This window comes from Falco biarmicus, chromosome 11 (genome assembly GCF_023638135.1).
Source record: "Falco biarmicus isolate bFalBia1 chromosome 11, bFalBia1.pri, whole genome shotgun sequence".
Lineage (NCBI taxonomy): Eukaryota > Metazoa > Chordata > Aves > Falconiformes > Falconidae > Falco > Falco biarmicus.
Genome location: NC_079298.1, coordinates 28,836,581 through 28,862,724, shown reverse-complemented (window position 1 = coordinate 28,862,724; position 26,144 = coordinate 28,836,581). Strand labels below are relative to the sequence as shown.

Sequence of the window (26,144 nt, the reverse complement as noted above, 5' to 3'; positions counted from 1 at the left end):
GTGCCCTCGCTGCCCAGCCACGGGCAGCCTGGCCCTGCTGCACCAATGTCAGCCCAGCAGAGAGGGGAGCATGAGACTGAGACACACTCCCACAGAGACAGGGAATTTAGTTCTTACAAAGAACTGCGATGGCCAGAGTCATCCCAGCCGCTTTAGCTCAGCCTCTGGCTAGGGACCACTTTTTTCCCTGTGGTTGCTGTCTTCAGAAAATATTAACAAATAAACCATCAAAAGCCCAGCAAGCAGAAGACATGAGTAACAGTCTTTGAGCTTCCTCCCAAGTTCAAAACCAGAGCAATAAACTATTGCAGGAATAGAAATGAGACCCCCACAGCAAGTGAGCAGTTGCTGGGAGAACCAGACTGCTCCTCCATCACCTGAACATCCTAGTAGTACTTGAGTGGCCAGGCCCATGCTTTTATTTTTTACGTATTCCCTTTACTAGTAGCAAAAGCATTAGCCATCAAGTATCTGGGGCAGCAGAAGTGTTAGGGTCCCTCACTGTGATGCCAGCAAAGGCACCCATGGGAGCCATGCTCTGCTTGCTCCTCTCCTGCTCTCCAGCGATGGTCTCCGGACCACGGGGGACATGCTTCCACAGTGCTGGGTCCACGCCTGACCTGACACCCCTTGCCCGGACAGTGGGACCAAAGCCTTGGGGTAGATGACAAGAACCTCTCAGCTCACACCAGAAGCTTCAGACAGGGGAACCGGCAGCGTATTCCCACAGCGCATGCAGAAACACGGCTGTGGTTAAGCACCAGCTCTGAGGTATTGCTCATTTGCATCGTGTGCTTTCCTCAGCCGCTTTGATGTCGCACATGAGGTTATGGTGCCTGGGGTGCCTGGAGCTCCTGTTCACCCCAGGAGGACAGGTATGCCCGTGCTACTTGCTGGCAAACATGACCGCCGCCATCTAGGCAGCCTGGTTGGCTGCAAGCTTGTCCCTGCTCCCTTCATCCCCACCGCGGCCACCTGAGCAGCAGCATGGCACCCAGGGGACCTGGCCCCACTTGCCCATGGTCACCTCCCCAGGAGTTGGTGAAGGCTTGGAGGGGCGCATGGGCCAGGAGGCTGCCTGCGCCTCTTTAGGCACTGGGGAGGCTGCTCCTGCCTGGGCTCATCTCTGCAAGCCGGCGGGCGTTCCTGTGGGCTACACGGTCAGTGCCACCCCTCGGCTGTCCCTGTCCCATCTGTCACAGCTTAACCCCAGCTGGCAACTAAGTGCCACGCAGCCACTCGCTCACTCCCCCCTCACCTGGAGGGACGGGGAAGAGAACTGGAATGTAAAACTCGAAGGTTCAATAAAAACAACTTAATAATTTTAATAAAAACAAAATAACAACAACAATAATAATAGTAGTTCTAATGAAAAGGAGGGAGAGGGAGAGAAGAATGAAACCCGAAGGGAAGGGAGACAAGAGAACTGGTGAGGTGCGGTACAGCTGCTCACCACCACCGACCGATGCCTGAGCAACAACCGGCTGCCCCAGCCAACCCCCCCAGTTTCTATACTGAGCACAGCATCCCACGTATGGAATACCTCTGTGGCCAGTTCAGGTCAGCTGTTCTGGCTGTGTCCCCTTCCCAGTTTCCCATGCCCCTCCAGCCCTCCCACCAGCAAGCCCCGGGAAACCAGAAAGTCCCGAACCACACCATTCCCACACCCCACCGCAGCACTGCACCAGCCACCAAGAAGAAAATGATCCCAGCCGAATCCAGGACACCATCAAAGCTGGGAAGCTTGCAGAAGTTGCCTTCAGAGCTCACCCAGAGCGATGGCGAGGTGGGCTCGGGCTGCCCACGGGAAGCGGCAGCCACCAGCCGAGGGGCTCCTGGGGGGACTGCAGCACCAGGGCAAGGCAGGCCCGGGGGGGTGATGCCAGCAATGGTGCTGTCTCTCTGGGGCAAGAGAGATGCAGCTGACCTCGATGGCCCCCAGAGAGCCCCCAGACTGGGGGGTTGTGCCCTGGGGGGCACTACAAACACTGTAGTGGGACTATGTGCCAGCCAGCCCCACCATCTGCTTACTGGTATTTAAAGGTATGAGCTCCAGCTGGCTGTGGCTGCTCTGCATTAACAGCACCCTTCAGCCCTGATTGTTTTTTTGGGCTGCAGAGGCAAAGGGTTTGTTTCCATGGGCTCAGCTGCGTGCAGAGGCCGGCACCCCCATGAGCACTGAGGTGGAGGAGGCCAGTTTAGATGACCCAGGACACAGGCTTGTTCCCTACGATGCCAAAGCTGCCACTGCATCCACCACTCGTGCGCACCGTCCTCGGGAATGGCAGTAGGCGGCTGGGGTGAGCCGCAGCACCCACAAACACGCGACAGCCCGCAGAGCCCAGCACCTTCAGCGCGACAGCCAGCCCCCGGCAGGAGCACAGGGGCTGCTCACCGCCAGCAGCCAGGCTGTGCTCAGGTGATGTCTGTCTGTGCACACACGTGCTACAGGTGTTTGTCTTCACCTCTTCTGCAAGTTTTCCATCCGTGGGCGTCCTATGGACTCAAATAATGCAAATCGCCCTGTTCCTGTCTGAGTGGGGTGAAGGGAGCTGGAGTCCGCAAAACCTCAGGGAAGCACGTGAGGCTGGAGGGTGACCTTGCCCCGCCAGGCACCGACCATGTCCCTCGGGCAGAGCCCACACCTGCTGCGCAAGGCTGGCACGAGGGATCTCATTTCAAAAAAAATCCCTCAAATTAAGCCCTGCATGTTGTGTTCCACTGGGCAGCTCCAGAAGAAAGGCAGGACAGCAGTTTGGGGTGGGCAGGGTGGTGATGGTGAAGCCCTGGCAGAGGCAATGGGCTTCTCAGCCATCCCCACAGGCTTCGGCGGGGGGTGGTTAAAATGCCAGGAAACCTCAGGAGCTGCTGCACAGCCACAGGCTGCTCCCCGCACCCACCCTGCTGTCCCCAAAGCCTCCTGGGGGTTGGGAGACCAGGTTCTACCATTCGTTCCCATCTGCTTCCCAGATTGGGCTTTTCCAACATCTTAATCAAAAAAAAAAAAAAAAAAAAAAAAAAAAAAAAAGAGGAGGGGGGGAATATTCTCACCCTCTTGTTCCCTCCCTTTCAGCCCTGGCTCCCAAGCTCCCCATGTTTTTCCCTCGGATACAAGGACGCTGAGGACTCCAGCATTGTACCAGCTGTTTTGGAAACAGGATGCTCTGGTAGGGCTCAGGCTCTGCCCGACTGCGTCAGCATCGCTGGCTTTTGCAGCCAGCAGGAGTGAAACTGAGAAAGCTGAAGTGGAGGGATAACGCAGCCAGCATACGAACAGCCCCGGGACGCACGGCTCAGCCACGCACGGGGGCGTGGGGACAAGCGGCAGCACCCCTCACCCTTCAAAAGCGGGTCAGCGAAGGGAGCCGCACCTTGGCATGGCCCATGGTGGGGGGAGCACAAGCTGTCCCACGCGGGACCAAGCACCCATCCACACTGGCGAGAGCCCCCGGCCACAGGCAGAGGCGAGGCAGGGGCAGCTGGCAAGTGGCAGCATGGCCACCCGTAGCCAGCCCACGCTGCAGCAAGCCACACAAGGCCCTGCTGCCCTAGGGGCTGCTTCTCGCTCTGTCGGTGCGTACAAGCTGGTTTTGGGCAGCAGAATCAATACCACCAATACCTGTTTTTCACCCTAACAGATATTTTTGCCCCGTTTTTCAGCAACGCCAGTATCAGAGGTTTCTGAAGGGCAGCTGCTGCCGCCCAGGGTGGCTCTCAGGGCTGCGTGCGGTGCCTGCAGCAGCTCTGGAGGGGACACCAAGCCAAGCTCAGCTCTGTGTCCCTGGCTCAGGGACACACACACACCCCTCGCCTCCCTCCTCTCCCAACACACGGTCCCGGCAGCACCAGGGGCACCATGCTGTGTGGTACCTGCTGCCTGGGACGGGGGTCCAGCCCCTGCGCTCACACATCCCTCGCTCACAGGCTCCAGGGAATCCAGCTGAGATGCTTTGCGGGGGAGGAGGGATTCATACAGGTCAATCCCCAACACATGGGAAAGGAGAAAACCTGCTAATGCCCCCGCAACACAGACCCTCTGGTGCAAGCCATCAGCCACCTGCAAAACAGCAGGGCTGCACCTCCACGCAGCACTGCCAGGGCACGGCGCCACGCAGTCCTGCCTTGCTCCCCCCTTTTCCTATCTCCTGCACAGCAGAGTGGACGAGGACAGAGGGGAAGCTGGTGGATAAACATTATTCTGAAGCCATTTATTACAGAGTTATTCAGTAACTCTCATTATAAAAACCAGATTTGACAACTTGGAAAGACCTTCTGGTGAATATTTTGGAGAGGCCAGGGGCAGAGGCAAGAATAAAGCCTTGTGATAGCTTTCCTGGGGGGGAAACTACTTCAGTGAAAAAAAAAAAAAGTTGCAGTGGAAAAACATCTGAAGTCTTTGCTTTTCCCTACAGCAACATAGACTACCCGCAACCATCAGTGTTTCATACAACGTTCCTATGAGCATTTCTAACGACAAAATAGCAATCCCTGAAAATCAAGCCTACAGTTCACGTTAGCGCACTGCGCCCACCTCCCGCAGCGCGCAGAGCAGCGCTGCCGATGGCTCTGCCAAAGCCCATCTGGAGCATCTGCTTCCGAGCAGATAAAACCAGCGGGGAGACTGTCCCCTGCAGCGCCTTTACTGCTGCAGCCCTGCCAACACGGGAACGCGGAGCCCTCAGAGGAGGCTTTTCCGTGATTACCCGTGGCAGGATGACAACTCCGAGAGCTGCTGGCAGAGACTGCTCAGCCGGGGCCTGACCACCTCCCGGGGCACGAGAGCAAGGCAGCCAGCCGCGTGCGGAGAGGGGAGGACAGAAGGAAAAGGAGCGGGGCTTTGCCCGCATGCCAGGACTTGGGCAGGAGCACTGCCTTCACGCTGCAAAACAAGGTCTAAAACCTTCAAAGGGTTTAAAAAGGTTACGGGCTGCTCCATGGCAAGGCCAGCAGCAGCCCTTCCTGCGAGACAAAGGCAACCCCAGCTCACGCCTTCTCTTTCTTCTTACCGAAGTGGAGTTTCAGAAGTGGTTGTCGTTGCACAGAAGCAGGTATCTGATTGTGGGAGCTTTGAAATTTAACAAAGGCAAAACAAAACCCACCGATATAAACTGGTTTCAGAAATTCAAATGGAAACAGTACTTTTTAATGATAACTAACAACACTCCCCCAGCAGGGCAGGCACTAAGCTGATGCCTGCCATCCTTCTGAGGGAGCTCTCTTCAGAGACTGCTCTTGCAGGGCTTACCCAGGCACAGGTCCAGATGCAGCAGAGCAATCTGCTTAGCACCCTCCCAGCTGGGCACCCAATCCTGCTCCCAGGCACAGCCCCCCAGCAGCTGGCTACACAGGGCGAGGACAAGGGCTGGACACGTGGCAAAGGGTTTGCTCGCAGGCTGTGCAGTGGGAATGGCTCTGCTAGGTGCACCTGAGCTGGCATGGGGACCGCCAACACCCACTGCAACAGCGGTTTCAAGTTCTTTTCCACACACCATACTCGCTGCAGGGAGGTCAAAGCTCTGAACAGAGCCCCGGGAATTTTTTTGTCCCCGCTTAACGAGAGCCCAAGCCCAGGTCTCCAATACTCCTCCCAAGCGCCCTCAGCCTGAGGCTGCTCCGCAGTCATAAAACCCCTATCGGCCAGATGCTATCTGGAGACAAACTCATTTCCTGACAAGAAATGAATCAAATTCCACAAAAAACTTCACTTGAATGCACTTCTTGGTGAAAAATTATTTTCTTACACAAGTTTTCTGTCCAGTTATAACTCAATGCTGCCTCTGCCTTTTGTGATCTAGAAAAAAAAAAAAAAAAGAAATTAATCATCTAATCAGGACGTTGGACCATAATCAAACTCAGGGCTGGAGGCAGGTTACAGCAGCAGCTCAATAGTGGCCAGCAACCTGTGCCTGACCCAGAAGAAATACACGTGGTGTTGCTGTCACTGCTACACCACCTCACCAGCAGCCCTGTCCGCGTGGGGTTGCCCAGGGCACTTAACAGGACTCCTCAGAAGATGCAGAGTCCTGGAGGCAGCTGAGGTGCCCTGATCTCAGCACAAACCAAGGTCTCTGAACACCAGAGGAAGGCAGACGCTGCCTGTGCACACCTCCGTCACTCTGCTGCTGGGCAAAGAAGGTGCCAAGCCCACCACGGCCCCTTCAGCTGGGGGTGCCTGCAGCACACAGAGCTCTGCTTGCCACAAGGCTTTGCAACACTGACCCGAGGGACACGAAGCTGCACCCGCCTGACACCGCCTGGCTTCCCACCCCGCGCCAGGCTACAGCCACAGCTACGCAGCAAGGGGATGCTGCAGGAACTGAGGCAGGCTGGTGAATTAGTCCTCTTGCCAACCAAACCTCACCAGTAACCACACTGGTGAAGAAAGGCAACATCACAAGCAAACTTTTGGGCTCTGAGAAGTTATTTTCTTCTGGGAGCCTGCTGAAATTATGCTGCCTTCTCTAGCAGCATGAACTGTGCCCTTCGCTGGGAAGAAAGCTTGCTGGCATGGCACTACAGCACCGCAAACCCTTCGCACATCATTTCAGGCCAGCAAGACACATCCACCATCACCTACGAGCCTCTGACAGGGAACAGCCGCCTTCTCAGAACCAGGGAGGCAACCCCTCTTCTGTCAAGACTTTTTTTATTTGATGACATCAGACTGCAGCAATAGGTCACACGTCTCCTTCCACCCCAGGAGCACAAAAGTCTCCTTTCTCGATATAGTTTTTGCCTGGCTGGACAGCAGAGTGTTTCCGCAACCCCTGGCTGGGGCTCTTGGGCATTCTCAGTTAAGGATACAAATGCAGTGCACGTGGTTTCTTTTTAAATGCAAGCAGTCTCATTTCCTCATTTTCCTCTCTTTGCCAGAAGTTTCCTAGAGGTCAAGCAAGGAGGAAGGTGGTACAAAGTCACTGGCTCCAATTTGTCTTTTTTGAGAAACCAGAATCTGCATTTTCAGGCACTACTGGCACACAGCTTTTGGCCATCAGAGGAGCCACTCTTTGCATCAAGCCCAATCCCAGCTTTCTACAACAGGGGGATTTTCTGCTCGGAAGAAAGAACAGGGCAACAACCAAAAAAGCCAACCTCAGCTGCAGGAGATAAAAGTGGGAAGGCTGAGAGGGGATACATGAGCAGTTAAACTAAGAGAAAGGCAGTGCAGTGCGCGTTTGATAGCAAGTGCCATGCTCCAGGTTTCTGCTGTAAACCAGCAATGAGAAACATCTTCCCCGGTCACCAGTCTTAGGAGCAAGAGTTTGGCTATTCGGGGGTGCTGAGGAGGGCCACACTCACATCTCTAGGATCCTCCCTGGCACCCAGCTGGAAAGGCTTGGTCAGACTTAAGCCATGTCTCACAGCTGGAACCACCTGAAAACTAAAAACAAAGAGATTTTCTTTCTGCACCCTACACTCCCAGGGCACCAGCCACATCCTGAGATAAACTCACGGTACAAAGCAAGCCCAGTGAAGCTCTCACGTGCTTCCCACCAACCCCCCCTTCACATGGTGGCTGATTGTTTCCCACTGCAACTCCAGCAGCGGAAGCTAGAAGCACCAGAAGCTCACAAGTGGCAGCTTTCAATACATGGCACAGCTCCTACCGGATTAAGAACACAGGATGCAATTCTCGCTACTGGGGATGTGACAGATGATGTCTCACTCCTTCCCTTCTGTCCTTCCATGCAATACTCTGGGGTGAGCGTAAGTTCTAGGCCTAAACTGCAGCAAGAGGCACAGGACTGTGGAAAAAGCCTTCAGTGGTGAAGACCACTAAACAGCACAACAGGCTGCCTAAGATAACTCTGAAGTCTTCCATTGTAGGCTTTTCAGCCAACATCTGCCAGGAAGTTTTGGTCAAGCTCAGCTTGCCATAGACCTGGCAGGTTCTTAGTGGATCTTGGGGCAGAAGATAAAACCCTTCCAAACTAATTTCAGTGCTACCTTAAGCCACTGCTTTGAAGTTCAGCAATCTTACTCATTTTAGAGGGCTGATTACCATAAACACAGGCAAATGTCACATCACAGTGAAAGCCAGCAGACTAACAGTGATGCACATCGGCACCATCACCCTGCTGGTCTCCAAGAGCAGCGGTCAGTGCTTCAGAGTCCAGCTGGCTGCTGGCTACTAGCGGCTCTCAATACTGTGACCAACACTTGGGGGTCAATACTGGGGCTTCTTATGCTGCAGTATCTTTGCTACTGACCTGGGTTAGGATGGAGCACATGGGCAGCTCTGCAGAGGACACCAGATGGAAAGAGTGGTCTTCACACACTGAAGGGTAGAGCTGCTTTTCAGAGGGACCTAAGCAGGCTGGAGAAACAGGCCGAGAGGAACCTCAAGAAGTTCAATGGCAAACGCACAGCCCTGCTGCTGGGATGGAGTAACCCCCTGCAGCAGAATAGGCTGGAGGCAACAGGCAAGAAAGCAGCTTTGCAGGAAGGGACCTGGAAGCACAGGTGGACAAGTAACCCAGGAGTCAGCAGTGCACCCGTGCAGCAAAGGCCAACTGCTAGCAGGAGTGTGGCCAGCAGGGCGAGGGGAGGGATCCTGGGGCTCTCTGAAGAGCTGGGTCCAGTCTGGGCTCCCCAGCGCAAGGACAGCGAGTTCAGTGGAGGCTATCAAAATAGTTTGGGCTGGAGCACACAGCGTACGAGGAGAAGCTGGCAGTGCAAGGTTTGTTCAGCCTGGAGAGAAGGCAGAAGGGAGAGCTTGCTGTTATCTGCCGTTCTCTGATGGGCAGCCACCAAGAGACACACAGGAAAAGCTGAAAAGCAACAGGCACAACATGAGAAATTCTGATGAGATGCAAGGAAAACCTTCACCGTCAGCATGGTCACGTGCTGGAATGGGAAACGTCACCACTTCTCTGCCCTCGCCTCGAGAGATGGACAACCTGCTGTGACTTTGAACTTGGCCCTTCTCTCAAAAAGGGGCGGACAAAGCAGCCTCCAGACATCCCTTCCAGCTAGACTACCCCAAGTGTCTATGAAGCACCATTTCTCATGAGACCTCACACTTTGTGAGAAAGTGCATTGAGAACAGTTTTCCGATCTGAGAAATGGGGCTGGCAGGATTTCCTTATTCCAGCCTTTGTTGTCTAACAGGTGTACCGGATAACCCACTTTTTTCAGTGTGGAATCGATGACTCAGCTCTTCAGAACGCGAGGCTGTCTGTAGAGCCTTCCCCTACCACATGCAAACAGAAGAGAGAGGCACTTCTTGTGCCGTACTTAAAAGTATTTTGCTTCAGAAGTCGCCTGTGGGGCTGCGGAGGCTGCGTGCTGCCTTCAGATCAGAAATCCTCAGAGCTGCCCCAAAGTTTCTAGCAAACAAATTTAATGCTTTCATTTTACACCAGAAGCATAACAACTGTCTGGGAAATCCCCCTCCCACACCCCAGAGTCCAGGCTTTGGGTGACTTTACGATCTCACCATATACAGTTACTCAGATTCAATGCTGCTTTAAAAAAAAAACCCAGAACTGTCACGTAAAAGCCACTGGGGTCAACTTTTAAGCTAAGGATCACTCTGAAGCGCAATGTATGCTTAAATACAGAAAAAATGGCAGTTGAGAGAAAGGGACCAAAAGAAATCTTCCATCTCCTCTCTCCCACTCCCCTTAACTACACATGCCATACCTTAAAGAGACATGTCCTACCAAGTACAGTTGCTCTCATCCTGCCGGGCCCTGCCGTAGTTCTCTGCTGTTGCCTTTCCCAGGTTCTTCACAAACCTAGAAGCATCTTCTCATGGTGAGAGCCACCGATACCTGCACAGGCTCTGCCTCTTGCTATGCCTGACTCCACAGCACATCCCACAAGGGGATGCAGGAAAGCCAGGAACACAGTGACAGCTGCACAGCCCCTCGCTCCAACTCCAGTCCAATATCAACAGTCATGGGGGTCAAGAAAGGAAGTTTTTTAAAAAGGTAGCTGGGAGGAAACATCAGGGACCTGCAGCTTTTTCAGTCCTGAGGACACAGTAGAGAAGGAAAATGCAAAGAAGAGGGGAAAAAAAAGACAGCTGTCCTACACAAGTATTTCCCAAACAGAGGAAAACTAGAATGGAGGGGAACCACAAGCTTCCCCTTCTATATTCCCCCAGAGGAAGCTGTTTCAATTCCGCTGTCTGGAGGCACAATAAGCCAAGTCATCCTTCAGCAGGTACCTCCATAGGTGTGGTTAAAAACAGGTAATATAGTAATTAAGACATTTTAATAGAATTCTTATGGTATAATAAGCCTGTTCCCTTCAGCATCTGAAGGGCACATAGCTGACTCAGGAAGCCAGAAATTCCACCTGGAACACAGCAGGTGGAATCTCCCCTTTCGCACAGTGATTGGCATGGCTGCATATTTTTACAACGACATATACGAGATGTCTTGTTCATGCTGCACATCCAAGGAGTCCGCAAGGCTAAGCCAGTGGATCGGTGTATGCATGTGGGAGTTGCTGTCCTACCTCAGGGATGGTCAAGCTGCCTGCTGGGATGGCCAAAAATCATTAGCTGCACCGACAGGCACAGAGGTTGCCTCTTGTCATACATCCAGTAGCTCCTAGAACATCTGTTCGCAACTACTACAAGACAAGGTGGAGTCAAGGACTAGGGTGGTAAGAAAACACTCCTCACAACCCCGATTTTATTGCGTATTTTGGTAACCGGTGAGAGATTCCTGTAACAGTGCGCACCGTGTTTTGTGATGCAAAACAATTCAAAAGACAGGCTACAAAGGGCTTTTCCCTTTTTGCCTTGTTTTCTCAGAGTTTCTAATCAAACTTCCCCTGGTAGAAGAACAATGTCAGCTTACAGAATTGCTCATCTTCACCAAAACGCATTCTGTTTCCAGTTAAACGAATGGAAGAGGATCCCACCAACTGCAACGGAAGCTGGACAAGGCCCCTGGAGACCGAGCAGAAGGGAAACTACCTGAGAGGGGAGGGCGAGGAGGGGGATTCCCCATGCTCACAAAAGAAAACACAAATACATCTTATTTAAAACCAACTCTTTCCACCCTAACATTTATTTTTCCTAAAAAAACAGTCTTTGCAAACAAGTCTCTTGTTTCTCCTTTCCAATTCAATGGCGTTGCTGCAAGCACTCCGTGGCACATGACTCTGGGGAAGCAGAGAAAGTGTACCACAACTCAGTCATATTTCCATAGGAAAAGTTGACTCATCACTTACATCATCCTTGAAATGCTGACACAGGTTTGTAAGAAGCATCTGCGTGTCAAGTCCAAGGAATAGCACCGTAGCCACCTGAGGCCTGGCGTGGCTGCCTAGCTCTAGCAGAGTAGAAGGCCCTCCTTTGCCGCCAAGCGCTGGCGATGGATTTTATCCTGCTGTAGCTCCTCGTGGTTTGGATGCCAAAGTTTCATGACAATCCTCTCAATGTTTAGAGCGTAGACAGTGTGCGCAGGAATAACTTCTTTGTGCACCTGGAGATCCACGTTAGAAAACAAGTTTCATGCTTTTGTACACATTTCCCTATACTGCCCATGGAATAATCTCCCTCTGCTACAGGATGACCAGAGCGTCAGCCCTGCAGAGAAGAGAGCTACAACCTGCCAGCACTGCCACCCCAGCCAGCACAGAACCACCACCTGTTAGGCCATTTTGTAAGGGAGCAGAATGGTAAGGAAATCATCATTTGGCTCTGGCAATGACAAACAACAGTTTGTCATCAAAATCTTGCAAACAACAACTCTGACTAAACATGAGACAAATGCTTGATTACAGCTCTTGCACAGCTGCCTCCACAACCTTGAGACAGAAATCCCAAGGCCTGTTCACATTAGTGGAGATCAACGCAGAATTTCTCACAGCTGATTTTACACATTCAAAGCAGTCTGAACGTCATCAGAGCTGCCACAGAGGGAAGGAACCACAGGCATACATCTCCACAGGAAGATCCAGCCGGCCTACCTTAGACACCTCCCCAGGGTTGGGCTGATCATCGCTACCCCATGGCAACAGCCTGCATGCCAGGACCAAGTATTCCTCTAAGTACCCATGTGGAACAACGAGGAGTGAGAAGGGACATGCCAGGCAAGTCCCTTTGCTGCATCGCTGTCAAAATTGCAGTCTAACTCTGTTCTGATACAATCACTGCAGTCTGGCTACAGAGGAAGAGCTCACCCTTTACACAGCTGTAAGAAGAGACAGGGATCTCCTCATCAACTCTGACCAAGGGGAGCAGGACAGGCATTAACCACGAGCTGACTGTATGTTAACTGTTGCCCAATAGTAGGAACAAATCAAAGCTAAAAGAACCGTAAATTTAAGAGGGAAGAAGGAAAAAGACAGTAGGAGGAGAAACCAAATCCCCCGCCATACATATGAACCAAATCTGAGACTGGCAGGTGGTGCTCAGGACAGCACTGCCTGTGACACGACAGAGTAACACGAACAGCTTACCTGTAATGCCTCCAAAAGGTCATACATGTTCACTGGCGGGAGGGATGCTGGTAAAGTGTCCCCAGAACATGCGAGAAGTAAAGCTGCCTGCTGCTCAGCGTCGTCGGGCGGGGGCTGGGGAGCCAGATTCTGACCGGCAGAAGGTGTCGCACAGGTTGGAGGGCTGTAGGCAGAGCAGGCAGTAAAACCTTCCAGTCAAGAAAACAGGCTCAACTTTGGAAGTCACACAGCAGGGGCTTAGCCCCAGGGTTTGCTTTTCTGTACCAGCTGACTTAGCCCTTATGTACATGAAATTACTTCAGCTGCAATTAAAACCTCTTTAAAATTCCAGTTTCAAAAAAAATAGTGCAAACTGATCCTCAGCATGCTTCACACCTACTTAACTGATCTCAACTGGCAACTTTTGTTATTTATAGCCAATAGTTTCTACCCAGCATAAAAATTAAGGCACCCACAACACTGAACTGAAAGACATTAGCCGTTAGGCAGAGTTGTTTGGAGAGGATTGCATTTGTAGTGCTATAATCAAATCTTAAAAACACCCACGACCTCCTGTCAACTGAGACAAGCTGCCATAGACAAACACAACTGCCTTCTCACACACACACTGCCAGATGCACAGCACGAGCTGTGTGACATTGAGACTTTGGAAAACAAAGACGACCTTGAAGCTCTGCTAGCTGGAAAGGCGTGCCAAGGAGCCATAAATACATTTGGATGCAGGAAATAACAGGGTGGCAATGTCCTACAGGTCCTCACCAACATTTCACTCCTACTGCACAACAGCAGTGCTCCCACAAAGGCAGGGCTCTTCTGCCCAGGGGCAGTTTCCCTGAGAGCAGCACAATTCCTGCGTCACTCAATACAGCTTCCAAGAGCAGTAAATATGGACATTCAGAGGGCCAGGGGTCACCTTCATAAATTGATGGACAAGCACAGGCAAGGAAGAGAGACTTAACACTGTCCTAAACTCCACTGCTGAGAAATCTCCACATTCTCCCTCCCTGTTCAGCCGCACAGCCCTCTCTGCTGATGCCTTCTCAGCATGTGAAAGCTAAACACCATTATTAACAGATTCTACTAAGTAAAAATAGAAACCGAACCATGGAGTAACTCTGGGACTGGCAAACTACATGTGAAATTAGCAGTGTGCTGAGAGCTCCTTACCACTCGATTAAATTGTTATAAGCAACAACACTGTTCTTCAGATACGGCTGAGGGTTAACATTGCTTCCGAAGGCATACTTGAAATGGCCATCTCTCAGACGATAGGCTTTCCGCCTGGATATCACTGATGTCAGAATATCCTTAAGGTGGTTCTGCAGTGAAAAAAGAATCTCATTACACATGCTGATTTATTCACTCTGCCAAGCCACAGCTGTTAGAAGTGCCTCCCCAACTGGCAAGACAGGAGTAGTGCTGCTACAACCACAAGGACCTAAAAACATAAGGGAACCAAGATCTGGACAAGGTACAGCGTGTTTTCACGACCTGACACAGAGAACACGGCACTGTATGAGTACTGTATACATTAGCCTGTGAACTGTACTTTGATATATGATGCTCTGCTTCAAATGTCAAAGAGGTTTCTTAAATGCTAGGAAACTCCCAACCTCTGATCCCTTTGATAAAGAGTTAAGAGATTTCATAACTGGCACTAGATGTTACACTTGTACTGAAACATTAGCCCTAAAACTACCGTGAAAAGACTGTTCAGTTGCCTAGAAAGTGCTGGAGATGCAACTGTCTGGAAAAAAAAAACCAAACCAAAAAAAACCAAAACAAGCAGTCAACTGCTTCTTAATTTGGCCTCACTCCCAGACAGGGAATTCAGGTTGTCCTCCACATCCTGACTCCAGAAAAATCACCCACACATCAGCGCTGCAAGTAATGGCTGTGTCATTCCTGGGATATGTCAGTAATGCACCGACGGCCAAACCCTGCAACAGCAGGCACTTCACTTGCAGGTATTACGCAATGCTGTCACTTCACTTCCATGCCAGATACTTGCATCTATAAACAGAACATTTTCGATAGAACTGTTTAAACTGGAGCTCCCATCCCGTCCCTGCTTTTAAGTGACAGGAACTGCGTTTTCCAAAGCAGCTACTTAAGCATGCCTGGAGCTTTTCATATGCAAGTACTTCAAAATTAGCACTCACAGGCAGAAATCCAAAACTCTGCATCTATAATGCCACAAGCCTGGAAGCCCTTTGATTCTCACCTTACTCCTCCTGAGGTAAACGGGCAATTAGAGAAGCAGGTTTCCTCTCCCCACCAAGGGATGCTACCCCACACCGCACGCAGCGTCTTCTGTTGCTGGTAGCATGAGAACACCACTGCTGCCCAGCCCAGTCTCACCTCCACAGCATACACAACTGCAGTCACTGCCTCCTCTGTGACGTTGTCTAGCCCATGCTCATATGCAGTTACGATCATCCTTCCTTCTAACTGGCCACGTGTAGGAAGCATCATGGTATGAGAACACAGCTTCAAATCATCATCCTCCTGAGGATCCTTTGCCACAAATTGCTGGGCTCCAGAGAGTGGATTCTGAGGCTGGAAGCGGTGCTGTTACAAACACAACATCAAAGCGTAAGAAGGTAAATACTCTGTCAGATCCTTTGGTTCATCAAGCCAAACGTCCCTTCTCCAGTCGGAAAGCAAACACCTATAAAAACCTCGCAGTAGGACAAGCAGAGCGATACTCCTCCCCAGGATACTCTCCCAGCCCCCAACGATTTGTGACCAAAGAAATTTCTGAGCCAGTGTTGGTGTCCCTTTATTAAACAGCCCATAAACTTGTCCAGCAGCACCCCGAGCCACCTAAACTTTGGGTATCCACAACATCCTGCAGCAAGAAATTCTACAGCATAACCACACCCCACACGAAGAGTCACCTCCCCTGGTTCACACTCTGTACTTCCCACTTGCTAGATTCGCTTGATTATCCTCCAAGTCTGAAACGTGGTCAGTCACCGTCCCTGTTCACGCTACCCAGACCAGTGATGATTCTATGCACTTTCACATCTCTCTGTCACCTCCTTCTGTGCTGAGGAGTGGTGAGTCTATTTAGCCAGTGCTCGTACAGAAGGGTGTATTTTCACTTAAGTGTACAGTTTCCATCAAGATTAAAACCCATGATTCTAAGCTTGTGTGATGAAGTGATTCTTACATTTCTTTAAAGCTTTAAAAACAACAACTTAGCCAAATTCCAGTTCCAAATTTCATAGTCTAGTCTCCCCGTGCACTATCAACACTCTAAGCAGAGCTGTCTTACTGAGCAGCCAGATTCAGAAATGGGTTATGGCTATTTTTCAGAACTGACTCAGTTATTCAGAAAAAGAAAAAACCAAAACAATCCAGAACAGGAATTCATACCAGAAAATGGCAACCCCCATTTCCCAGGCTACATGCATTCCAGCACAGTTCCCTTTCTGTGCTGGTATCTCAAGCTCTGAGTGCTTGTGGTGGCTCTGGGCGAGTCTCAGTCCCCAGGTAAAGGGAAGAAAAAAGCTGATGGGAACGATGTGCTGTACTCAGCCCTAACCCACAACGTGACCCTGGCTGATCAAGTACTCCCACAGCTCCTGTCCCTCCACCCTCCAAGCCACAAATTCAGTGGCTCTGGAATGAAGATTGCTGCAAGGCTCTCATGGGGCATCAAGAAAAACACATACTTTAAATATAAACAATGAATATACAGCAAAGTGAATTCCTCATATCTTAGTTTCAGGAAAGGAAGGGGGGCTGCTTCATCCAAAGGACAGTATGGCATTTAACTCTGAGCAAAAAAACAATCCACCCACTAATGATTCGAAAGCAGGTTTCCCTCCCTGTAATTCTGAAGACTTATGATTCCATTACAGTAAAGCTACATGCCTGTAGACCTGGGAAAAAATACCTTCAAAATATAAGCAACTCTTAAGAAGAATTTGGTTTGGGAGAGCAGAAGCCAATTGGAATGAACCGGTGGTCATTCACAGTTGTTATTCTGACCAGCGAGGGAAATATCAGGAAATAACAAGGCACTTCAGGTTCACACTAGTCTGGAATTCCACTAGTAACAGACAAGCCCGCTAATCATAACATACGCTTCTACAGTACTTGCTACCAAGCATTCCAGGAACACATGTATAAACACACAAGAAATGTGGTGCAATGTACAGTTATCCAAGTATACCAAATTTCAAGACTTCTACTACATGATGACTTGCTTCTCAAACACTCCTCTACTCGCTACTGGAAAGTTACAAGGAATTTTTAAAACAAAAAGGTAACACAGATGGCCATCAGAAACAGCTGTGAACACCACAAAACGTTTCAGCAGTTTCTCATTACAACAAAGTTTCAGCTGGACTCACACCCCTTTGAAACACTGGTCTCTGAAGCACACACAGCGCCTAATTACAGTCCCTGGAAGTGCACTACACTCTGTGGCTGAGCCCACCCTTCTCCCCTATCCCCAGCCTCTCCTTCCTTCATGCTGACTTTGGCATTCATCCAACCGCAAGGAATGCTGATACAGCTAAATAAACCAAGAAGAAAAACTTTGGTTTGGAGTCTTTTTCGTTTGGTTAGCCTTCTGCCTCATCAGAGAACTGAACTGGATCACGATGTGCTCAGACACCTACTAGGTCTGGCTCAGTAAGAGACAGACCACTCTCCCTTTCAACAAACTGTTAATTCAGTTTGAATCACCTTATCAAACCCCACCAGTTGAAGACATCACCCCATCCGGGTCCTCTTTCACACCAGGCCCTCTCCACACCAGTCTGGCCGCACAGAAACAACCACAGAACAGACGTGTGACAGTACCAGATGGATGCACAGAGCCTGCGCTGCAAAGCAAACTGGATCTTGCGCGTTTCTCTGCCACCCACCAGAAGACAGCATCTTTGCAAAGAATTTTCAATTCTGAAAAACCTTGACCCTCTAAAAACCTTGCTATCCAAGAAACATCTTATTTCTAACACTTTGGACTGCAGAGTCCCGTGGTAGGGATCAGAAAATCACAGAGTTCTGCCTGACTGCCTGTATTAAAGGAAGTCACTTTTGCTTCAAGAATTTGGCAGGTGTGTGAAACAAACAAGATATTACATAGTCACATTCACCTGTCACAGTCTCTGAAAGACCCACTCAAGTGTTACTGCAGTGTCCATAGAGCTAAAGTTACTCCTTGTCAGCTCCTGGAATACAAGTTTTTGCAACTTCAACATTTAGGCATTATTCCACAGATTCCATGGTGTCTAACAAAGCCAGGCCAGACCGTAGCCCTTCTCCCAAGAAGCCTCCACAAGAGAGGCAGCAGCCAATAACCCCCAGCTCTTGCCACGATCCAGAACTCAAAACAAATGAGACATACAGCATTGCACATGTTGGGACTCTCATCACCCCTGGTAGTAACAAAACCTACATGCTGCGCAGAGCCCTTCACCCCCAATAGAAGGTCAGCCACGAGCATTTGATCGTGGACACTTACATCAAACTTTTGTCGAACTGAAGAAATCTTTTTCTTTCCTTTGGGTTTTCCAGGCTTAGTTGCAGAGCCACCTGGCCATGGCAGAGATCCAGCACCTTCTACAAATTGAAAAGAAAAAAAAAAAAAAACAAAAACACACACAAACCCACTCTATAGGTGTTGCTGATTTAGGCCAGAATGAAACTGTGCACACTAGAAAACCCTTGATCTTGGGTTAAGGCCAAATGCTAACTCACCCTCTCAGGGGAGAATGCTTTTAGCAGCCCTTCCCTTCCTTTGTCAGCCCCCTCTCAGCTTGACTCACTCATGACCCATTACGTAAGTAGAAATTTCTGTCCACACACAAACCCATGGCAGAAGGAGATGCACACAGCTCCCAAGGAAAACCCCAAGGAAGGAACAATTGACTTGTTCCATCAGCAGGATGACAGGAGCTTGCCCAGAGGGGGATTCTCCTCACACCAGCTCCTGGATCAGGTCAGATGCTAACCAGCAGGACTGAACAGCCCAACTCATTACATCTCCCTTTACAGTTCCCCATCAGCTTCAGCAAGCTTTGCCTCGGACCCTTGTTAAACATCATGGCTGATCGGCCTTGTTACGCCGAGGGGAAAGGAGAGGTGGGAAGAGCTGCAAAGGCTGCTGAACCCAGGAGCAGGGTGACACCAACGTGAGCAGTGAGCTTGTGACTAACATTACTGTGTAGTACCAACACATACGTACATTTGGCTGCATCACCTTGAGGACACTGCTCAAAAGTCCGCTGTGCGCCGTTTGCCAGCTACACCTACAGTAGGCCAAACCACATCCTGATAATCACACAGCTTGGCAGGAACAGCCTAGCAGGTTTCCTGCCGATGGATCTGTGAACAACTCCTTCAGATACGTTGCACTGGATGCACATGCGCTTGCTGACAGTGACGAGGAAGCGCAACCCAAAGACTGGACAGCCCTCTCGTGGCTACAGAAGCAGCCTCTGATTTCCGTCATTAGTATCCTCCTCCCTTGGTTTTGCACAGCAAGCAAGCACCCTTTTTCCTTCTGAGCACAGCGTGCCCTGTGCCAGGGTCCCTGTCCACCTCCAGGGAGCTTGGACAACTCAGCTCTGACAGAACTTCAGTCACCCCCAAAGCAGAGGCTGGAGCTTCCCTGCCAGGCAGCGCTGACAGCATGGCAACGTCTCAGAGGTTCCCTGGCCATGCCTGAGCCAGCATTCACCACTTCCTCTAGACAATGACAAGAGGTGACAGCAGCCATCCCCCACTGCACCACCACCACCACCCACCGCCTGGCCAGCCTCAGGCACATTCACTGAGTACCCACAAACCACCAGTTCTGGTTCTCTCCTGTTACTGCAGGTGGCCACAGCTCAACACCAGCTTCACGCCAACCTGCCTGCTTACCTCTGGCTCTCGTAACTACATTAATTTGCTGTGATCAGGAATTCCTAAGTACAGTTATACTACAGTCTGGTTTATAGGGCACGAGGCTGGCTGGAAGCTCTTGGCTATGTGGAGCTTCCCACACCCATGGCTGGAACACAAGCACAGTGTCCTCTGCCATGAAAAAAAAAACCACTTCTAAAACATGACTTTAGGAATCAGGCTAAACCAGAGGATTTCCGAGTGGTCAGCTGCTAAGGAGGGACCAGAAACAACCTATACACACACACACAGGTGGCATATTCTCCCTAGGAAGAGAAGTTTACTAAAAAGTTTAGCTGTACCCTATCACCGAGGTGAAAACAACTACATTAGTTGTTACTACATACTTAGTTACATGTTACTACATAATTAGTAAACTGTATTAGTGAGGCAAAAAGTGAGGTTTGTCTACAACAAACCCTGTTGTCAAAATCCACCAGTCAATTATCAGAAATTAAAAGTTAGCAGATAAACCCTCTCAAAAAATCGTAAAGCTGGTGTCACTACTCATCACTACAACATCACAGGAGAGGCCCCAGTGAAGGGGTGTGGGAAAGCACCGTGGACAATCATCTCAAGGATCACACTTGCCCTTCATCAAGATCTCAGGGCTTACATTTTAGCATCTAGCAAAATAATGCTACCTCTCTCATAAGATGTTTTGCCCTTTACAGACAAGTCCTTTCCTCCTCCTCTCCTCCATAGCAGGTCAGATCCCTTCTAGGCAGGGGGGACTAGGTGTGTTAAGGATACACACAGAAATTACCCAGCTTATTTCAAACTTTCAATAAAAGCACACCTCTCTAGCTTGCAACGCCACCCCAGCCCAGGCCCTTCCTCCCTGTCAGAAGCCTCATACAGCTCCTTCACAGCCCCACTTTCAAGAGTATCCTTAGCTCACTGTGTGACCAGGTACCAGAGACAGAGGGAGTGGAATGGATGGAGGCAGAAATAAAAAACGCCCTTTAATCTGACAAGGTATTACAGATGAATAGGTTAGAGCAGAGTCTGAATTTTTAAAATGCCTTATATAGTAACTTTTAAACTAAATGGAAACTGAATTTTTAGGCTTTGACAGTAGATCTGAAAGATGCAACTTAATTGAATCTCAACCTGCACACTTAACAAAAACTTAGCCAGACTTGGCTTAGGAGCAAGAAGTGAGATACTATCTTCTACTCCCCATTAGAATGAGCCCAGAGCTGAATCTTTTTTAACTCCTTTTCCAGGTTTTCATATTACCAAGTCTGACTTGCACTAGATGAAGAAAGCAAAATTTCCCTCTAGTATTCTAAGAAAACCAGTACTTGCCTTCCTGGCCACAAATGACAAGACTGTGTTGGCTCAGGCATGAAACTTCAGAGAGATGTCAGCAGGTTTTATTTAATCTTGCTAACAAGAAAATTAGATTAACAAACCACAGCAATGGCTGCTAACATGCCTTCAAAGATGAGCAACAGATAAGAATGTTTTTCTAAGAGCTGCCACTTCTCTGCAGTGGTGACAGCAGCTAGTCCAGACAGAGCGTGTCAGCCTTTCCTGACGTGCTGCACCAGCCCCGCACAGAAGGGAAGGACAAAGACACAGAGAAAGTCACAACAGAGAAAAGCAGCCAGGCACAGGAAACGTGCGTTTTCCCACCCTTGTTTATTTCATCTTCAGTTGTTCTTTCTGTTATCTTCCTGCAGGGACAAGGGTTTAGTCAAACAAATTCTGATGACCCTCCTCTGTCAAGAACTCACATTCTCATTTTCTTCCTTTTTCCTCCCTTCCCAGCTCTCTGGAGAGAACATGAGCAACCTGAGACCATCTCACTGTTTTGGCAGCCCTTCAAGCAAAGTCTGTGGGCAACCCTGAATAAAATAAAGCGCTCCTGCTACCCTAGCATGAGTTCTGATTCACCGAACCACCTCTTAGCTGGCTCCAGATTACTAGGAAATAAATTAAATCTTTACATCGCTAACTTAAGTGCTTGCAATTGTCTCAGTTTCACCGTTAACATTTAGCTAAGGATGGAGGTAACAGTTCAAGTGAGATATGTATTAACTCCAGAGATCTTGCTAACTTGACTGCTTGCATTTGTCCAACAAGCAAGATAAGCTTCATGACCAAGTCCATGCAAGGTTAGCTAAGGCTTTAAACTGGAGTTCCTATTGATGGCATTTTGGGGGGAAGAAAAACCCCAGACATAAAAATTCAGAAAAGCACTTCTGAAAATACTGCTAAAAAATACCAAAGAAAATTACTTTCTCGTAACGGGAAGCATGCCATGCTGCTCAGGCTGCTATAGCCAGCCTGAAATCACCATTAAGGCACTCTCTAGTATTTTGGACAACATGTTTCCAGGAAGCTCCTCTTTTCAGGCACTTCCACAGCTTCCCAGCTATGTTATGCCTGGGTGCCACTAGAGTACTCATGGGTATCTTTACACATGTGGCTACCAGAGGGAACAACATCACCCATTTTTAAAAAGGGCAGTGCATTTGTATTTAGGATTGCTCAGGATCCTGCTGCACCCTCAGCGGGAGCTCAGCAGGAATTGAAGCAACAGGTCATCTTCACATTGGAATAGACGTGAACTTTCCTCCCTCTCCACCACCAAGTACTAAAGACCCCGTGCCACACAGGCTGTTGAACTGGGATTTAAACTTTGCATGACCAACAGCCTAAGCAGGTGAGAGGGGGAAATGGGAAGCGTTCTCACAAAGGGTCACATTCACCCAGCATTCCCCTATAAGCCCAGGTGGAACCACTACTACCAGAGGCAACAAAATTTGGATCAGATGGGTTTGCATGCCTGGTTCAACATACATTACAATCAGTCCTTATTAATTAAAAGAAAACCTTCCCCAAGGTTTCTTATTCCAAGTGCCACAATATCAGGTATGCTTTTAACACTGACCACACAATTTAATTTTATTTTTTAAATACAAAATAGCATTTTAAAGACTGTTCTTTCCCCCTCGTCTCTCTCACATGAAGATGGAAAATACATACTTCAGTAACCCATGTGATGGCGTGCCAAGTGCATCAAGTACACTTCTTTAAGGTTACTTGTTTCCACGAATCATGAAGTAAACACCCTCTACCCAGAAGACAGCGGTGGAGACAAAAGCCTGTTAGCTTTCCATTCTTACATGGGGGGCAGGGGGAGGAAGAAAAAAAAAAAACCAGTAACAAAACAGCAGGTGTCAGACTGGCATGTAGGGGGAGAAAAACAAACAGACATAACATCTAGCATTCCACTCATACTGCACTTTCCTGGGCTTGCATGTGCCATCCACCATGTCACATACAGCAGACTGGCAAGTAAAATGTGTGTGCAATAGATGCGCCAGTCAGTGGCCCAGAAAGAGGTCTCTCAGTAAAGATTAGCTCCAGAATCATTGGGAGACTCTGCATTGATCTGAGGAGAGCAAAACAGAGACTCTAGAAGGGATTAGAGTACGTACTGTTAACTGCAGAGCACTAAACCATGCCTTTAAGAACACACACACATGATGAAACTGATTATTTTTTTTTCAAGCTGGCTCATGCAGATCCCTGGACACACTTGGTAATGTAGCCAGTCACTCCATTACATGCTGCCACTGACCTGCTGAAGCACTACAAAGAAGTGCTCTTCAAGGGCTCTTAAAGAGAGTACACTTCAATGGGACAGGAAGAAAGGTCCTTCCAAGGACCCGAAATTGAAAAGGTTCGGGCAGGAAAGAATGAGCACATGGAAGGCACCTGTGGAGCACCGCGCTGCTCCATGCAGGGGCTCGTACTTTTAACATATTCCTAGAGAGCCTTGAGAAAAGGCCAGCTGGGGAGCTGGCAGAGTTTGCTGACATACCTGAGCTAATCAAGCCAAGGAAGTTGAAGCCTGACTGGACGGCTGCATGAGAGCTGCACAAGACTAAGAGACTGGATAAAGAGTCAAATGAAATACAACACAGTTAAGCGCAGAGTGGGGCACACAGGAATAAACAAGCCCAACTTCAGCCACACAGCGACGGGCTCTAACCTGACTACTGCCGCCCAGAAGCAAGAGCTCTGAGCCATGATCTCTACTCCAACACCCAGAGCAGCTCAGTGCTGAGCTTGGAGAAGGCAGACACTCTCCCCCTCCTAACTTAGACTCAGTTACTTCAGGTAGTACTGACAGGATTGTGCTTTCTTTTTATAATTTACCTGTAAGTACTCTAAGTCAAAAGCAAGGAGGACCAAGATTTAGACATAAACCTGAATTACATGAGTACAGACCACTAACAAGGACAAGTCTGTGACTCAAAAGATGTTTGTGAAGTTCAAAAGCAAACAAACCACATTTGGAGGTGGGGGAGGTTAGCATTCAATTGGCACAGCTGGTATAGTTAAGCTAGGACTTGAAAAGCTGCAGGTGTCCACAGATTTCAGTTTTCTCTCCTTCCTCTAGCTACGTCAGGTACCCTAATAACAGGTATTCTCTCTTGCCAAAAACCTTTTCTTTCAGGTCTCGGGCCATCAGAGCTGTAACAATTTTCTCTCCCTTACTACACAACAGTTTCGTACCTTGAACTGCAGCTCAATTGCCCTTCCTATCAGATCTCTAGATTGATAGTTCTTTTGAAGACCAAACAAAATGTATATTGCAACCCCAATGGCAGCCATTCTAAATGCTTACAAAGTTCAAAGGTTAACTATCCGCAGATGGTTGGGTTAATTGGCCATAGCTCTATCAAGACTCACTGTAAGCATTCTTCTATTAGATATGTACTTGATTTCAAGATCAGTCAGGAATATCCAGTTCCCCAGAACGGTATCCCCAGCAAAGAAATGAAAAAAGAGCATCACCAATTTCAGAAGAGAGAGGAACTGGCAAGCAAAACACATCAAACAAACACAGCATCCCCCTTCACACTTCAGCTCACAGCACACACCCCATCCAGAAATCAAACCAGTCTATCACACACAGCTTGTTTCTAAAGGCATCTCTGCTGAAATCAGCTGGATCACTGCTTTGCTACCCTTTTGCCTGTGCGGCAAAAAGAATGTGAGTACTAAGGCTCAGAAAATCAAAGTACTTTGTACAAAACCCAAACATAGCAAAGCATTACTACTCCATTGTTTTTAATGGGGCTTCTTGGGACTTACCTGGTGCGGACACCAAGATCTGGCATCGGGTAAGAATAGCCAAGAGGAAATCATTGTGAGAGTGGACTGCATAAAGACAGACAGGTCATTAGCAACATGTCAGTGCCCACAGGCACCCCCACAAAGCCATCTTAAAGCAGCTTGCTACGCCTTTCCACAGTTGTGGTTTCCCCCCGTGCTTTGCTACATAAGCACAACTTTTTTTGAGAGTTTTCTTCTACTGGACCCAGAATCTGCTACTGCCTCACTAACAAGGATACTACACGTAACATGGACACAAGTGGGTTACTTCTCAGTGTGCCACACACACAAATCCAGTCCTACAGCACACAACACAAAATATCTGGTGTATTCAGCTAGTCAGAGGAGGATCAGCTGTCCCTCCCACCATGCAGGATTCTGGTAGCAAGGCTTTTGGTTTTTCTAGGGAAGGACCAGTAAGAGCTAGACCCAGGAAGGTGCAGTTAAGACAAATACGTTCTAAGCAAAACATAGCTTCCTTGCGGAAGGGTTACCAGAGCACAGACTGAATAATTACGCATTAGAAAGAGCATACAAACTTCATAAGCAAGGTCAGAGTTAGGGGATCCTCTTTGGCCTTTGAACACAAGCACCAACAAACTCCCTGCCCTTCCTGGCAGGCATCACGGGTGTCGAAGTCAGAAGCCTCCACAATGAACTCAGCAATGCCTGCAGACCCGCACAGAGGCAAAGACAAGGAATCTTACCCTTCAGCACTCCAATCTGCCACCCCAAGAGGCCGGGAAGGAGACATGCCTACTGCAGAATTGCCTAGGTGAATTTGGGGGTTCCCTCCCACGCTTCAGCTACACCATCAGTTCAGTCCCTGCCAAAGGGACTGGGTGCAGTACAGAAAGGACTGGGTGGCTACAGTGACATTAAAAAAAAAATGGCTTTTTTGTTGTTAGGGTAGCATGTTTTACCTTTTTACCGTATTTACACAAGGCCAAATTCCTCTCAGTGCTGGGACCACCAAGAGACTCTCCCCTGCAGGCCAGGACACCTCCCACCTCTTTAAGTCTATTGCTACCAGGGCCCTGGCCATTCTTCTTTCCCTCACAGCAACTTCCCCGTTCAGGAAACAACGTGCAGCAGGGAGGGGCTTCCCCCCAGGTCTAGCAGGGGCAAGGCGACATTAGAGCCAGCAGGAAAACAAACACTAGATTGCTTCTTTACCATTGTCTTGCGTGAGAAGCCTCCGCGCTTCCAGGTCAAACTCCTCCTTACTGATCTTCTGCTTGAACCAGAGCTTCAGGTTGGCCCAGTACCTAGGGAAGAGCGGGGAAGGTGCAGACACCAAAAGAAAAGCCTCGTCCCTAAACCCACTGCTTTCCCCCAACAGCGCAAAGGGCCCGGGGCCAGCCTGGCCCTGAGGCTTCCGCACAGAGGCGGTACAAAGCCGGGAAAAGACGAACAAGCCGCGCAGCGCCCAGGTCCGGCCCGGCAGGACGCCCCCACCGCGGCTCGGCCTCGTCCCGCGGCTCGGCCGCCCTCCCACCGCACTCACTGCTTCACGTTCTCGCCCAGAGCCTCGCTCAGGCTCTTCTTGGCCGCCTCCAGCTCGCTCACATAGGTCGCCATCACCGCCGCCACCGAAGCCAGAGGCAACGGGGCCGCCTGCCCACCGCCTTCCCCCACGCCGTAAAGCGCGACGGCGGCGGCGACGGCGGCCGTAA

The 26,144-nt window shown here is 49.5% G+C and overlaps 1 protein-coding gene and 1 long non-coding RNA gene across 3 annotated transcripts; both read right to left on the bottom strand.

Annotated features, from left to right (window-relative positions):
* Positions 1-3,764: 3,764 nt before the first annotated feature.
* Positions 3,765-26,144, bottom strand: TADA1 (transcriptional adaptor 1). Of its 2 annotated transcripts, none has more exons than XM_056355204.1 (8): positions 25,976-26,121; positions 25,645-25,736; positions 24,448-24,513; positions 17,906-18,003; positions 14,785-14,994; positions 13,591-13,742; positions 12,424-12,586; positions 3,765-5,791 (listed from the first exon to the last, which is right to left on the bottom strand). In XM_056355204.1, exons 1-8 carry the CDS (start codon positions 26,047-26,049, stop codon positions 5,759-5,761), a joined length of 888 nt encoding a protein of 295 aa, XP_056211179.1. In that variant the 5' UTR covers positions 26,050-26,121; the 3' UTR covers positions 3,765-5,758. The 2 variants fall into 2 exon arrangements, with proteins under 2 accessions (XP_056211179.1, XP_056211180.1); XM_056355205.1 differs by lacking the exon at positions 3,765-5,791 and adding an exon at positions 10,619-11,444 and having other exon boundaries at positions 25,976-26,144.
* On the bottom strand, positions 6,630-8,604 carry LOC130156633 (uncharacterized). The gene is made up of 2 exons (XR_008824535.1): positions 8,211-8,604; positions 6,630-6,880 (listed from the first exon to the last, which is right to left on the bottom strand). It is a non-coding gene; the product is annotated as an uncharacterized LOC130156633 (long non-coding RNA).